We start from the raw sequence: 16,998 nt of genomic DNA on the forward strand, positions 1-16,998 counted from the left end.
CTGCCTGTCTTCCTGCAGGCTCCAGAGACCTCTTAAGATAAGTGGAGCCTATTCTCATAACAGTTTGCAGAGTTGAACCCTACTCACATCTGTAGTCATGGCAACCTATTCTGATCTTGCCAAAATGAAACCCATATTCCTATAAGACAGACTGGTTGGGTTGTGTTCTCCGCCACCGTTACTAAAATAAGCTATGCTTCACAATTACCTATGGATCTCTGGACTCCACTTTGAGAACCTCTGCTGTAAAAGACATGAAGCTGAGTCATGATGATTGCTTGTGATAATTTATTACTCCAGTATGTAGAGTTCTGTTACCCCCTGGTGGTTATAATCACAACATACAACAGCTACCAAAATACCCTTCATTCAAGTGTGTATATACACACTAAGTCTGGTGTTTCATTCATTCTCTTATAAAAGGAATACAAGTGGGAACAGACCAAACCAATTTACACTGTATTAACTTTTGCAGTTTGTATGTTGTAGGCTTAACTTCAGCCCAAAGATACTGTAATGCTTGATTAATGCTTGATTAACTGGTTAAGCAGTAGTAATTCTAAAATAAACATTAGACTAGATTAAATTGATTTATTGTTGGGAGGATAATGAGTAAAGCTCCTTTTCTTATGGGTTCTGGTCATTTTTGTCACATTTCAGCATGACTTTGATCCCAATGCCCTGTCTAGTTGTCTCAAATGCCTCCACAGCTTGCTCCAGTGGAAAGCGGTGTGTGACCAGTGGCTTTACATTCACACGCTTAGAGGCCAGCATAGCAATAGCGATAGGCCACCTGGACAGAGAACAAACACAAAACAAACTTAATGGTGCATTATGTAATATCAGTGGAATAATAGGTTAAATGGGTGGAGTTGAATAAGATTTGAGTGATTTTTTTTTACTCATTTTGATTGCCCCCATTTCCACCCATGTACACAAAGTACTAGAATAAGCATTCTAACTAGGGTTATCATTAGCACTTTGATATCCAAACGCTTGAAAGCCAAATGACAACTCTATAAACATGCAACTTCTCCTCATAATGATTTATGATGTGAAAGGGCACTGGGGGCGTGTCTATAAAATGACTGACAAGAGCCCAATCTAAATACAAACATTTTTTCAGCTATGTAATACACTTGTTCTGAGACGATGGCTTAATATATATATTTTTTTCAACATGATTAACATAATTAACATAAAATACACATTATTAGTACTAGTAAGAAATAAAAAAATATCGGACTATTGCACCTTTAACTGCATTCAGTACACTCTGTATTGAATGTTACATTTACAGTTTTCAATAAATGTGGTTAATTTTGCTTCATTTGTTTTAAACTGCTGCGGTTTGCATGAGGCTGCCACATTTTCAGCCTCATGCAAACCGCATGTCTAAATCAAACACCTGTCTCAAACCAAGTCAAGTTGTTCAGTATCTCAGACTTGCTTGTGCTTTCTGACACAGTATATAAAATGTGGACACTCACTGTACACGTGCTGAAAAAGGACAGCCATATTAAATCCACGCTCGCTTTCTACCCACAGTGCAGATGCTTCCAAAGGTTAAACTATATTAAGTTATTATTATTAACATTATGCCCTGCACTGACTGAAGGTCCATCAAATTATATTACTGGAGTTTAGGCCTGTTAATCATTCATATAAAACAATTTAACTGCTGACTGCTGTCAAAAGTACAAAAAGCAGAATTGTAGAAAAGATCTGAATGATAATATACACTTGTCAGCCACTTTATTAGGAACACCTGTACACCTGCTCATTCATGCACTTATTTTATCAATGCAATGCATAAAATCATGCAGATACTGCTCTGGTAATGGTCACAGATTCAGGTAATTTTCACATCAAACATCACAATGGGGAAAAATATGATCTCAGTGACTTTAACTGTGGCATGGTTGTTGGAGCCAGACAGGCTGGTTTGAGCATTTCCGAAACTGCTGATCTCTGCTGGGATTTTCACACATAACAGTCTCTAGAGTTTAAACAGAATGCATCCAGTGGGCGGAAGTTCTGCAGGAGGTAATGCCTTGTTGATCAGACAAGTCAGAGGAAATTGGCTAAACTGGTTCAAGCTGACAGGAAAGCTATGGTAACTCGAATAACCACTCTTTACAACCATGGTAAGCAGAACAGTATCTCAGTATCACCATTAGCTACAGCAATTATGTAATGAACTCATGTCAACATGGACCAGAATCTCAAAGGAATGCTTCCAACATCTTACGGAATCCATGCCACAAAGAGCTGAGGCTGTTCTCAGAGGAGTGCTATCCAGTATTAGTATGGTGTTCATAATAGTGGCCAGTGAGTGTAGTTCCAATCTGATTTTTCTGTTACTTTATTAAACTGTTCATGAACAAATGGTATTACTGAGACAAATTATGTCTTTGGAGGCAAGCATGTGATGATTTAGACATGCGTGATGCTAAACTGGCAGCTTCTCTACTGTACAATAGCCATGTAGGTCCAATGCTAACTAAAATACTAACTAATGCCAAGTAGAAAAGTAAACTTCATACACTTATCACATTTCATTGTTTATATACATTTCATTGTTTTTTATTCCAGTTTTCATTTAGTGATAAATGTTAATAATGAATGAAATATTTGGGGCACTAGAGTTCACTGATTCTTAGCATTATTTTGGAATATAAAGCTCTTTGAGGGTTTAGCTTCTCATCACTGAGAGCAATCTGTTTTACTGACATTGATTATCCGAACATTGTATACTGTTTAACTCACGTGTTGCAGTAGCGGAACACGCCTCGGATGTCCACTTCTCTGACTGCAGCGGTAACAAGAGGCACTGTGACCATTTCAGCACCAAGTCCGACCAAAACAACTACACCTCCAGAGTGTGTGGCCTGTACACATACATAACACACAGAGTGCATCCCGCATCGACAAAAAACAGGTCTCTCAAAGTTTCTTCTTAATGTACTTGGACTTTTCCATGCCATTGTCACTCATTCATATGCTCCTTAATTACTGGTGTATTAAACCTGCTTTGTCAGGACAACTGTCAAAAGCATTACATGAATAAATTTAGCCTGCTATCACTAATAACTTAATAGTTTAGCTAGAATCCAACATTGCAGTGGCGCCAAACTGGAGAATGCTAATAATATTAATATCACATTATATAACATAGATAATAATAATAATAATATCTATGTTATATAATGTGATAATATTATTAGCATTCTCCAGTTTGGCGCCACTGCAATGTTGTAGTAGTAGTAGTAGTAGTAGTAGTAGTAGACTGTATAATGATTGTTTTGACATATGGTACTCACATAGATTGCTGTTTGGATGCTGTTCTCGACACCGGTACAATCTATGGTGATGTGAGGCATGCACCCCAGCATGCCATCCACACGTTTGGCCATTTCCTGTGGTGTATCCTCTCGCTTGACAGGAAGAACAAAGTCAGCACCTAACTCTTTAGCCTTGGCCAACCTATCAGCAGAAAGGTCTGAAAGGTACAAGAAGACATCAAATGAATGGATGGCACGTGACTCTGCAACAGTTTTGCACATTTTTATTCTTTCCTGTTTGAGTTGATATCCAAATTCTCATATTCATGTTGCTCTAAAGATAGTAAATAATTACTAGGGTGACTCTGAGGAGAATTATATACATAGTGCACAGTAAATTATTAGCTTACAGGGAAAATAGAGGTTTAGCTCAGTCCTTCGTCAGCTCAGTGGGGATTTTGAGTACACTGCAATGCTATACCTTACCGCTTATAAGCACTTGAGAGGCTCCCATGGATTTAGCTACCAACAGAGTGACCAGGCCGATCGGTCCTACAGGAAACAAAACAGAGGCTGTTTAAGGAATTGATTCATATTACTGATACAATGTGTGTGTTAGCTTTGGATAGTGGGAAACGGCATCTCCTTTAAGCTGGTTTATACTGAACTATATCTTAAATAGAGACTGGCACCAATTCAATTCAGTTATTTAAAAAAAAACCTCAACTTAAAAAACTCAAACCCCTAATTAAACAGAAAGAAATGTAAGTGCTACCATACAAATCAGAATTTATTGTGTGGACTTCACTATAAAACTGTCTGAAGTCTATTTTTAACCAGGCACAACTTAGTGGTAAAACCCAGTATACTAATTTGGTTGGGTCTAAACCAGGTGGTCAGAAATACAAGTGCCTGCATTGAGGTGGATGGAGCAACTACTTTGGTCCAAAATTACCTAAAAATTACACCACTTCTTAAAAATGACATTGTTTCCTCACTTCTGACCATTAATTGAAGACTGTGAAATCCTGTTCCATCTGCCTTATTTTTGTATTTGCACTATGATCATGAAAAATGGGCCCTTTAAGTGAAACATTCTACACAAAATAGAATGATACTCATCCCATGTTGTTAATGTAATAGTAAAACCACTGCAGGCTCAGCAGAAAGGGGTATTAACCTGCTCCACAGATGAACACAGAGCTGCCCAGAGTAACTCCGGCTCTCCTGCATGCGTGAATCCCCACTGAGAGCGGCTCAAGCAGAGCCCCTTCTTCATAACTCACATTATCAGGAAGTCTGCACACAGAAATGTAGATGATTACCTGAGACGCACATCAATACAAAACCTGACCTCTGCTTGCAATAGTCTTGTGGCTCAAAATTTTAAAAGCAGCAAAAATGTGTCCAAAGGTGGAACATTTTGAAGAAAAAAGTACAGTGCATGACATTTTGGGGAAACTGACTTGTAGCAGAAGTTGGCATTATGTTTGTAGTATCTGCAGAGGTTCCCGTCATCAGGTGGTGTGGCACAGAAGAATATAGTGGGTGATAGATTGTAGCGGCCAGATTTGAAAAACTCATCCATTTCTCGGGGGACTCCAGGTTCAATAGCCACCCTGTCACCTAAATGGACAACAAATGGCAAAATAAATAGGATTCAAAAGTGATTTATCGTGATGCTGCATATTATGGACCATTGGGAGAATTAAAAATTCTTTTGATAACTTTTATGAGGCTCACTCTAGGCATATTGCATATCATTTGTTAACTATTTACACAATATTCAACTTTGCAACACTAATACCACTGAAGGCTCCAAAAGTCCAATATCTAACCGATACAGAATTGTCATTATTATTATTATTATTATTATTATTATTATTATTATTATTATTATGCGTGATTATCCTGACCAATCTTATACACTATATATTGTGGTTTGGTTGTATAAAACCAAAAAACATTAATCATTTTGGCCTAAACAGTGCAGGTTAATCTTGAATCATGCTTTTCTACAGCAAACCTGGTTTGAGGTGAGTGACTGCAGATCCCACTTTGACCACTCGCCCTGCTGCCTCATGACCCAGGACCATCGGCTTCTGAACAATATAGTCCCCAATCCGTCCATTCTGCCAGTAGTGCACATCAGAGCCGCAGATCCCCACCGAGTGCATCTGAAGTAAAACCTCTGAAGGTCAAACAAGACAAAACACAGAACTCATCAGTTAATTACCATGTTTAACGTGTACGCAGGAAAATCCCCAGACTCTGCTGGACTCATTAACATTTACAGATTTAAGACAGACAGAAGCGGTGGTAGGCAAACTCTATCACTGTCATTAGTAGCCCTGCTCATTGTTTATATGCTACATGCTCTCTTTTGTTCTGTTGCACATAATGGGACACATTAGTGCTGAAGACTTTGTTTTATTCAGCAAATACAACCATCTGTGTCTCTTACTGCATTTGTTTATATTTCCCTTGTTCAGTAATGAATACTCAAGAATCTTCTCTAATATTACAACTCCAATTATACCACAGAACTGCTGAATTCTTGAATCTCTACATAAGAATCTAAGTCAAATAATAAATGGATAACTAAATCATGTTATTTAACACAAATTTTTTTGTTTGGTTGTTTGTTTTTTGTCTTATTTACTTCAGCAGAGAGAAAAAAACAGGAGCTGGTGAGGGAACAACTGTTTATAGCTGCTATAACATGAAAACAGGAAATCATTTGTTTCATGGACATTCCATAACATTATATTTAAAAAAAAAACAAAAAAACAAATGGATAAAAAGCATGATGTGTCCTTCTTTAATAAATGAAATAACTGCTGACAAACTGCTGTATAAGAGGAATAATGCACTTGGTAACAGCCTGTCAGACTGTATCATACCAGCACATGTGGATTATTTTATGTTTTATTCCTTACTTATTCAGTTATCCAGGAACAAAAGAAGAAGTACTGAGAATTATGAGAAACTCATAAGCACTGACATAACTTATAATTCTAACATTATACTCTCATAACACCCGCCTGTAACTGCTGCTCATTTTCAAACAATAATTCATAGTTTAAAACCATACCTTATGAAGGAAAAAATGTCACTAAATTCTGTCTAAATAATTCAGTGCTATCAGCCCATAGTCAACTTCCCTCTCAGGAAAACCGCCCAGTTTGGCACCACTGCATGCAGTCGAGGGGCAAAGGGCATGTTGATGCATTTACAGTGTCAGCTTTCACCGTTAGGAAAATGTGTGTATTAGTGTTTGATCATACCATCAGCTCCAGGCTCTGGTATGGGACGTTGTTCCTGCAAATAACCACATTAACATTAAATAAGCACAGCACAGTGGTTCAGTGCCTGAAACACATCTTTCAGTACAAACTGTTTATTCTTTAGAGTAAGGTTAGTTCATTAGGATAGTTGGGTTAAAACGAATTTATCATACCAGCCTGAGATCGCCTTTACTGTGCAAGACCAGGGAAAGGTTGTCTTTCTCCATTTTCTCCCTTTGCTCACTTCAGTGTTTTATGTGAAGTTGCTTTAAAAACCAGCAGCGACTGCGCGCGACACTCCCACGCTCTTATATTCCGAGAGATCCCGCCCCCTACACTGGGATTGGCTAATATATGCCGCCCCTGCGCCATGATTGGTTAGTCTGTAGAACAGCTCGCTTAAGACAACGTTTACGTCACTGTAACAACAACAGGACTTTGCGGAACTAGAGTGGCAGATGACTTTTACTTTTTCCTCATAGTATATGGAAAAAGTAGCAGAAAAATAAAATTTCCAGTATTTCTTATTTATATGTTTTTTTTTTTAAATAAATATTTATAAAGGGGGCAATCCCTGTTTTACATTTTAACTGGTTCTATTCATGTAACCAGTAAAATTGATATTTCCGTATCTAGGCTACCTGCTATGCCACTAGCCAATCATGACCCGGGAGCCAGATGCTAGTAGCCAATGAAAGTACAGATTATCCGAATAAGATGGGGAAATAACGGTCATATGACTTGCACCTCCTTCTTCCACACGTCCAGGTTTTGTAAGCAGCCTGGTTTAAAGCTGGCGATGCTCTTATCATATAAAGCTGTTGTGTCATGCCTCAGGGTACAGTCATAACAAGTTCCACACAAGGAAAATAAAAGGCCTATACATTTTCACTTGGTTTAAAGCCCAAAAGATTATAAATAAATAAATAAATAAATAAAAATAAAAAGGAAATAAATTTGACCGGAAATGCTCAGACTGCGTAGCCATGGTGACGCCACTTGCCACCGTCGCTTCCTGAATAGTTTTGTGTGTGTCTTACGGATTTCAGGGTCCAAGATCACCTTGTCTCATACAGTTTTCACATACAACCTATTTTTGTGAATTCAATCCCTAATCTTAATGTCGTCCTCAGTGCAAATACTGAAAAGTTATGTTACTGTGTCCAGACATACCTGGGCATGTAGGTCACACAACACACACTGGAAATGCTTAGACTTGGACATAAATGAGTTATGAGTTATGATTTATTACTCATGCACAGCTGTGTACAATAAATTCAAGCAGTACTAAGTGTGCTGTAAGAATCCCGAGTAAGAGCTTCAGAGACATTTTTGATTTCATTAGAGCTTTAAATTTAAGTCTGTAGTATCCAGGTGAAGTTCAGTGATTGAGACTTGAGCATAAACTGTTTATCAAGTACAATCTTTAGGCTATCCAAGTAAGAACATCCACAGCCATCTTTAGGTTATCCGTGTGGCGCCATCTACAGCAATCTCATGGTGATCTTTAGACAATCCATGTGGGGCCATCCTCAGCAACAGCGGGTGATTCTCTGGCTCCAGGCAGAAAGAGTACACAATATGGGGAAGCATCTCATCATACACTCTTGCAGAGGTGCTCTTCAGATGAGTTAGGGGGTTAACTCTTTTTGCACCAGTTTTTACGATCCCTAAACAGAATGACTAGTTTGTAAGAGGAATAAGAGGAATTTGTAAGTTCGTTCACAGTGATGCGCATAATTAAGATAAGTTGCTTGAGCCCCTGGTGTTTGCAAAAGTAAAAACAAAATTCACTACACTCTGGACCTGAGAGTAAAACTCCACACCTTGGGCCAAATAACACAGGAGAATTTGTGTCAGGCCCAAGAGTGACAGTTCCGAATGTATGACAGGTACTCAGGAATTCACACCGGGAGATGAAGTGCTCATCAGTTTTAAATTGCTCTCTAAGTAGCAAGAGCTCTTTGAGGTCACATGCTGAGTTGAGGAAGTAGACTATGAGGTCAAACGAAAGGATAGAGGCGATGCACTGCAAAATATACCCCCTCAGTCTACTGAAACTATGGAGAGAGTCGGTCCTTGTGGCTTTGGTGAAAGTGGTTCCTGAGAGGGAGGAGCTGGGACTGAAGGTGTCCTTAAAAGACCCAACTCAATCCACCCCAGCCTCCTGTGGAGAGCACCTTTCTCTGTCCCAAAGAGCACAGGCTGCCAGCATACAAAGGGAATTTTCTGATGCAGTTTTACTCCTACCCAGTTGCACAAATCTCATAGGGCACCACATTGAGACTCTCCCAGGCGTGGTTGTATGCAAACGGCTATATTGTTCACCTGAGCACAAGAAAAATGTAGTTCAGGATGAACTCAAGGCTATACTCAACATTGGAGTAACCACTCCTGACTTCTCTTTCCCTTGTTCCGTAGACTGACGCATCAGACAGAGGGCTGGTGGCTATTTTGTCCCAAGTGGTGGAGGAGAGGAGTGCCCAGTGCACTACATCAGCCGGAAGTTCTCGTTAAGGGAGAGCAAGTACAGTACAGTGGAGCGGCACCTCTTTGTGGCCACAGCAGATGGCTGTGCCAGTTTTGCTCTTTGCAGCGTAGGGGTTTGTGGCAGCGGGGGTATGGTCAAGTGTCGGCTGGGGTCTGAGAGAGTAGGTAGGTTGAACTGGCAGGTAACGAGTGAATGTTCTTACCTGTGTGTTATTTCCTGCAGCCTAGTTATATGGTTTCCTTTCAGTAGACGCTGTGAACCAGAAAGAGAAGAAGCACAGACATGCACTTGAACTTGAGTTTATGCACTACAAAAAAAAAGAAAGCATAAAAGAAACCCGAAGCTCTGTCAAAAATCACCTGTCCCTAGAGTCTTTTTCACACACACACACACACACACACACACACACACACACACCAGGTTGTACAAACATATTTGGTAATTTGGGACATGTTTTCATTAGTTTAGGCTCCATCCACAATTACATGTTTAAAATTATTTATCTGTAGCATACTTATTAATGACATCAATAAATCACATTTTGATAACAAGATTTTTAAAAATCTTATCCAGATTTGTCATCAACATATTATAATATTGTATGCACACAACAGACTAAGAAAAATGTCCTAAATACTGTATTAAGATGTTGGCCTACATAAAATTTGTTTCTTATAGTTTTTCTAATAGATCCCACCTGCTACACTGGGATTCAGCTGAAATGGTAAAAAAAAAAAAAAAAAAAAAACATTGTTTCCCAAAATAATTCTGTGGAGATGTAACTTCACTAACATGAGAATGGCCAAGGATAAAAATTGTACTGCAGCCAGCCACTAGAGGGCATCATATGTATTGATACTTCTGATCATGGCTTACTTCTGATCTTTCTTGTTTTTTTGTTTTTGTTTTTGTTTGTTTTTTCTTTAAAAAAAAAAAAAAGATCAGAAGTAAGCCAAGATCAGAAGTATCAATACATATGTATCAACCCGCCCATATACACTCACTGAGCACTTTGTTAGGAACACCTGTACCCCTACACATTCATGCAATTATCTAATCAGCCATCATGTAGCAGCAATGAAATGCATAAAATCACACAGATGCAAGCCAGCAGCTTCAGGTAGTGTTTACATCAACCATCAGAATGGGGAATAATGTGATCTCAGTGATTTTGACTGAGGCATGATTGTTGGTGCCAGACAGCCTGGTTTGAGTATTTCTATAACTGCTGACATCCTGGGATTTTCAAGGACAGCAGTCTCTAGAGTTTACACAGAATGGTACAATAAAGAAAAACATCTGGTAAGCAGCAGTTCTGCAGACAGAAACACATTGTTGATTAGGGAGGTCAATGGAGAATGCCCAGACTGGTTTGAGTTGACAGGAAGGCTACTGTAACTCAGATAAACACTCTGTACATCTGTGGTGAGCAGAAAAGCATCTCAGAATCCACAACACATCAAACCTTGAGGTGGATGGGCTACAAAAGCAGAAGACCACTTTGGGTTCCCCTTCTGTCAGCCAAGAACTGAAAGCTGAGGCTGCAGTGGGCACAGACTCACCAAACCTGGACCTTTGAAGACTGGGAAAATGTAGCCTGGTCTGATGGATCTTGATTTCTGCTGAGGCACACAGATGATAGGGTCAGAATTTGGTACTAACAGCATGAATCCATGGACTCAACCTTGTGTCAACAGTCCAGACTGGTGGAGGTGGTGTAATGGTGTAGGGAATATTTTCTTGGCACACTTTGGGCCTGTTAATACCAATCAATCATTGCTTGAATGCCACAGCCTATATGAGTATTGTCGTGGACCATGTTCATCCCTTCATGGCCACAGTTTACCCATGTTCTAATGGCTACTTCCAGCATGATAATGCACCATGTCACAAAGCAAAAGTCATCTCATGAAACCAGTTCGACAATGACTACATTCACAGGCATGTCAAATTCCAGTCTATATTCGGGTTGCAGCCATATTCCAAATATGATTCCTGTATACGTGGTTGTTGTAAGTATGCCTGAGGACTTGCCATTCCTAAATACCTAGCCTACAGCTAAGCATCTGTTAGCACCCACAATTCCTTGTGGACTGAGCATGAGTGTATATCTCCTTTCAGTGGATTTTCTGAATAAGGTGTTTACATGCAACAACAGGGGGTGGGAATCGGAATCTGAGGAATCAGAATATTGTCTTAATCTGAATCGGGCAATCAGATTGCAGCGTTTACATGACTCAGTACTAATTAGAATATTGCCAAATTCTGATTAATATCGGAATAGTGATTTGCATGTAAACATAGCCACAGTTCATTGTTCTTCAATGGTCTTCACTGGATTGGAATTCTGTAAAACACCTTTGGGATGTGGTAGAGCAGTAGATTGGCAGGGTGATAGTACACCTGAAAAATCTACAGGAATCTCAAGGTGCAATCATGTCCACATGGACCAGAATCTCAAAGGAATGTTTCCAACATCTTGTGGAATCCATGCCATGAAGAATTGAGACTGTTTTGAGAGCAAAGGGAGGCCCTATAGGGTTTCTCTATTTAGTCTTCCTGACATGCCACTAACCAATCACGGCCCGGGAGAGTACTGCTACTAGCCAATCAAAGCACAGTAGGCGGGTACTAGTTGTGTATTGTCTATCGAGGCGGGATTTTCCAGAATAAGGTGGGGGAAACAGGGCTCATATTTCTCCCACATATTCCGGTTTTCTAATACCTCCGGGTACGGCCATGATATACCAATAAATAAATAAATAAATAAATAAATAAATAAATGTCTGTTGTTTTGCACTTGGCATGTTGTTGCTTATAACACGCTACACAGTGCCACAGTGCCATAGTATCGGACCGGAAATTGTCCAGACTGTGTAACCATGGTGACGCCACGCGAGCACCGTCAACATTCACATCCTGTTGTAGATCCACTGTCACCTCTTGGTGATTTTTTTACGAAGCCAAATGAATATAGATGATATACTCGATGAATGTCAAACCAAGAAATGGGAGTCTTTAAATATCAGTCACCGCGGTTTAGTTTTACTGCCTGCACGCATTTCAGAGCTGATAACTTTAAAGAAATTATTCCTCAACCACAACCATCTCATTTTACCCCCTGAAGAGGTAAGAAAGCAAGCGAAAGAGCTGTTTTAGACAACTATCACTGCTTTAACCTACATTTCTTTACAATACCAGAGAATAAAGCGTTATATTTAGGTCTAGTTAATAAATTAACAATACTTAAACATTCCCAAAACGCAGTTTAACTTAATACACTGATCTACGAACAATAGATTCTGTGCTGATAATGAGGTAAATCAGAGCAGTGCCAGAAAGTAGGCCTGAGGATAGGATCATAAGATGGTCAGAAGTTCACATATGCCTTGCAGAATCTGCAAAATGTTAATTATTTAAAAAATGAAGAGGGTTCAAAAAAATTGCATTTTGTTTTTTATTTAGTACTGCCTTGAATAAGGTATTTCACATAACAGATGTTTGCGTATAATCCACAAGACACAAGATAACTGAATTCATGCAAAAGAACCAGTTCAAAAGTTTACATACGCTTGATTCTTAATACTGTGTGTGTTACCTGGATCAGTGACTCTTTTATGTTTTGTGATATTTGTTCACGAGTCCCTTGTTTGTCCTGAGCAGTTACACTGTCCAGTGTTCTTCAGAAAAATCCTCCAGGTCCTGCACATTCTTTGCTTTTCTTTGACTTGACTTTTCCAGCATCTTCTGCATATTTGACCCCTTTCCAACAGCGGCTATATGATGTTGAGATCCACCTTTTCACACTGAGGACAACTGAGGGACTCGTACACAACTATTACAAAGGGTGCAAACATTCACTGATGCTCAATAAGGCAACACAATACATTAAGAGCCAGGGGGGTGTAAACTTTTGAACAGGATGAACGGTGTAAATCGTTATTATTTTGTCTTCTGTCCTAGCTGTTTATGAGTCCCTCAGTTGTCGTCAGTGTGAAAAGATGGATCTCAACATGCTCAGGACAAACAAGGGACTCATGAACAACTATCACAAAACATAAAATCAGTTGTTGATCATCCAGGTAACACACACAGTATTAAGAATCAAGCGTATGTAAACTTTTGAACTGGTTCATTTGTGTAAATTCAGTTATTATTGTGTCTTGTAGACTATATGTAAACATCTGTTATGTGAAATAGCTTATTCAGGGCAGTACTCAATAAAAAGCAAAATAGAATTATTATGATCCCTCTTATTTTTAAAATTTTTGTAAAATTCTTAACATTTTGCAGAATCTAGGGTTAGTGTTATAAGAAGTAATCGATCTATTTTCATACAAACCATGAAGTTCCCACTACTTTTCCTTGTTAAATATTTCTGTAAATAATTAATTTAAAAATGTTTTTTATAATCTGACTTCATTAAGCATCAATACCACTACTATCACTTTGACCATCACTAAATGAGAGCCAACATTTGACCCATGTGCAAGACCCTAAACTGCTTAGCTCTTTGCCTGGATTAGATTTTACATCATTTTATCCAAAGGTCACTTTAGATAAAAGCGTTTGCCAAGTGAATAAAAAAAATTGTAAATATGATTTTGATTAGCCTGTATCTTCCTATATTACCCTAAACCTTTGCAGATTCTGCACCTTGATCAGCTTGAAGAACTCATCCTGGATCAAAACCAGCTGACTGTGCTTCCTAATAACATCAGCGCCCTGAAACACCTGACATACCTGGGAGTAAACCACAACCCACTCTCCGTCCTCCCTGAGGCTTTGGGAGAACTTGGAGAACTCAGAGAGCTCTGGGCCATAAACTGTGGACTCATTTCTGTCCCACCATCTATTGGCAAACTCAGCAAGTTGCAAAAACTTGGTCTGAGTAACAATTCCATCACGACTTTGCCATCACAGTTTGGGAGCCTCAGAAGTCTGCAGTGGTTGAACTTGGCTGATAATAAAATAGAGGATGTACCAGAGGATTTGAAAAACTTACAGTCACTAGTCTTCATCAATTTGAATAAGAACAGCTTCAAAAAGATTCCAAAGGCACTCACAGGTTAGTTTGCAATATATGCAGGACCAGTTTCCAAATAATAAGAGTTTTCTTCAGACAAATATCAAGAAAGAAAGGGTTATAGAAAGAAATAAATTGTATAAAGGTGTGAGTCTTTATGTGACACCTAAAAAAAAGAGAAATCATTAGTCACCTAACAGGTGGGCCTAAGTGTAGTCAAAATAGACACGTAGCTTAACATACTGCATCTTCATTTTTTCCTCTCTTGTACATTTTTGTAGATAAATCGCTAGCACAAGGCTTGCAGATAGCAATGTTTATTTGTTATCTTAAATCTCTTTTCCAGAAATGCCAAGTCTTCAAGTTCTTCTTCTTAACTTCAACAGTGTTACCTCACTGGAGGACGATTTAGTCCTAGGTTTCAGCAGACTTATAAAACTTGACCTCAGGCAAAACCCATTAACGCTCAGACCACATCATTGGAAGGTAGGAACATAAAATGCTGTCTAAAGTGCATGCAGAGCTTTTTGTAATGTACTATCTTATGATTTTGGGCCTGTAATTGCTTTTCTACCTCCTGTGACTAATATTTTAATTTCTCTCTCTCTCTTTCTCTGTGTGTGTGTGTGTTTTATTGCAGGGTCTGGATTTTATATTGCTAGGCAGCACAGAAACTGCAATGGATGATATATGATAAATACACAATAAATCTGAATTGTCCAGTGTTTGATTTTCACATGAATGATTATAACAGAAGGAACTACAGTGAAAGATATATAATAAACACACAATGGAGTATAAAAGAGTCATCGTATTGTGGGTAAATAAATCTTTAATTGGTCTTGCAGGCTTAAATCTTGAATGATGAATATATTCCTCTTAAGAATATGCTCACTGAGAACATTGAGAACAGGTTAAAATATAATATTTCACAGAACTAGGTGTTGTTTTCCTGGAAATATATAATGTCGTAAAATATAATCGAGGTTTATAAAGTGAAGCATTACATAGTTATTAAACAGATATTAAACAGTGTCAGTAGACTGCAGATGGTGCTGTAGTGTAGGTCATGACAATATGATAGACATTACACCTTGATATTAGAAGTGATGGGCAGATTGAAGTGCCTTCATTTTAAAGCTGATCACAAGCATAAATGCCTTTATTGTATTTATTATTATATATTATTTGTGTATTTTATTTATTAATAGATTTATTATAATAACAATATTGTCATGACTCTGTAGTTTAAAAAAATTACCACATGCACACCTGTATCTGTTCTCATTAAGCAGTGTTTTCTTCAAAAATCAAATACCTTCACTGTGAAGGTGCTCACTGCAAATTAAAGTTAAGAATAAAGACAGTTGCCCATATCTTGCTTTCCAAATGGGACAAATACTTCCTACATAGAGTGTTTCTTATCAACATGTAGCATGATAACAGACGTGTATTTGGTATGTTACTGTGTATGTTGATTATTGGTATATTATATTACTAGTTATTGGCACATCCTTACACAGTTCATTAAAGCCTCTACATTTAAAGTTAATTAGCTGATGCTTCAGAAAAGACAAAATTTTCTGACCTGTGATACCTCCTTGTTACAATAGACTATTTTTTTTTTAACAAAGCCATCACATGTTCACTTCCCATTGCTTTATGCAATTTCATTATGCTATTAAAAAAAAAATAGATATTGCCAACATCCTGTTTGCAGTGTGTGTCTTTCTCCACAGTAATATTTCTTTTCACAGTAGTAGTAGCTCTCATTATTTTACAGCTTTTGTGATATAATAAATGAACTGTGAATAAATTGTCAAAAAAAAGGACGTGTATCTGTACAAATGCATGCATGACAAATAGATTTAATTCTGTGACTATACTGGATGATTTCTGACAATTATACTATATTTGTATTTAATTTAAACCTTTAACTGAAAGCTTCCAGGTATTATGGAAAAATTCTTGTTGTAATTTTTAACACCATGTGAATCACATATTGTTCCATACATGATGCATATCACAATAGGTCTATACTGTAGGTTTCTCTTTCATACAAAACATTTACACAGTGAAATGCTACAGTATGGCTCCCTGCTCACTTTGACTAGAGTTACAAACATTGATAATTCATGAGTTCCCCACCATTTCTCTGAATTTCGGTGTCTTGTATGGAAGGTCTCACTAACGATTTAACTACAAGTTTTCTCTCTTAAAACCACTTGGCTTATCAGACAACTAATACTCACAGTATACTGTACAGTAAACTGTATGTTACACAGTCCAGTCTTCACTCAAATCACCATCTGTACCACTTTTTGTCCATAAATAAAAGTGATTCTAGTACAAGCTGGTTTTACAGTGGATTTAGTGGGCAGGTTTATTGTCAGTTTGGGGAAACAACTGTCAGCTGTAGTTAAAAAAAAAAAAAGGAGAAACAGAACCATAAAATACAAACACCACAGTGTGATTTACATCCTGAGAAACTTACCTGTTGGTATTTCACAAGTGACACAGCAGGGATTTTGTTTGACTTTATATTGCTATTGGTGAAGCTTAGTATTCTTATAACTGTAATATTCTTATGTGGCCTGTGAACTGAACTTCTGCACAGTACAGTGGAGTATCATTTATGCTGTGCTGAAAATACATACAAACTCACACACAGGACTAACAAACAAAACGTCCCCGTTTTCTAGTTGCCTAATGATGATCACAGATTGTTAGATTGGCCAGTTTTGTTTATCCATTGGCCATAAGGAACAATACAGAATCCACAGACTTCCATAGTCTCTAGTGTGACCTTCAGAGGTGTTCCTTTATTACAGTGCTGAGGATTATTATTTATATTACTTATATTTATCTAGCCACTGAGGAACGTTTAAATGGCAGAGCACATGCCTTAGC

The 16,998-nt window shown here is 38.1% G+C and overlaps 2 protein-coding genes across 2 annotated transcripts; one reads left to right on the top strand and one right to left on the bottom strand.

Moving 5' to 3' along the window:
• Nucleotides 1–271: 271 nt before the first annotated feature.
• Nucleotides 272–6,896, bottom strand: sord (sorbitol dehydrogenase). Its single transcript, XM_026946808.3, has 9 exons — nucleotides 6,745–6,896; nucleotides 6,572–6,605; nucleotides 5,311–5,475; nucleotides 4,751–4,910; nucleotides 4,465–4,583; nucleotides 3,771–3,836; nucleotides 3,324–3,502; nucleotides 2,770–2,891; nucleotides 272–793 (listed from the first exon to the last, which is right to left on the bottom strand). Exons 1-9 carry the CDS (start codon nucleotides 6,796–6,798, stop codon nucleotides 628–630), a joined length of 1,065 nt encoding a protein of 354 aa, XP_026802609.1. The 5' UTR covers nucleotides 6,799–6,896; the 3' UTR covers nucleotides 272–627.
• Nucleotides 6,897–11,889: 4,993 nt separating this feature from the next.
• Nucleotides 11,890–14,813, top strand: si:dkey-1h4.4 (leucine-rich repeat protein SHOC-2). The gene is made up of 4 exons (XM_053229325.1): nucleotides 11,890–12,191; nucleotides 13,710–14,130; nucleotides 14,435–14,574; nucleotides 14,729–14,813. The coding sequence occupies exons 1-4, from the start codon at nucleotides 12,030–12,032 to the stop codon at nucleotides 14,780–14,782; spliced, it is 777 nt and encodes a 258-aa protein (XP_053085300.1). The 5' UTR covers nucleotides 11,890–12,029; the 3' UTR covers nucleotides 14,783–14,813.
• Nucleotides 14,814–16,998: the final 2,185 nt, after the last annotated feature.

Source organism: Pangasianodon hypophthalmus, chromosome 25 (assembly GCF_027358585.1).
Source record: "Pangasianodon hypophthalmus isolate fPanHyp1 chromosome 25, fPanHyp1.pri, whole genome shotgun sequence".
Lineage (NCBI taxonomy): Eukaryota > Metazoa > Chordata > Actinopteri > Siluriformes > Pangasiidae > Pangasianodon > Pangasianodon hypophthalmus.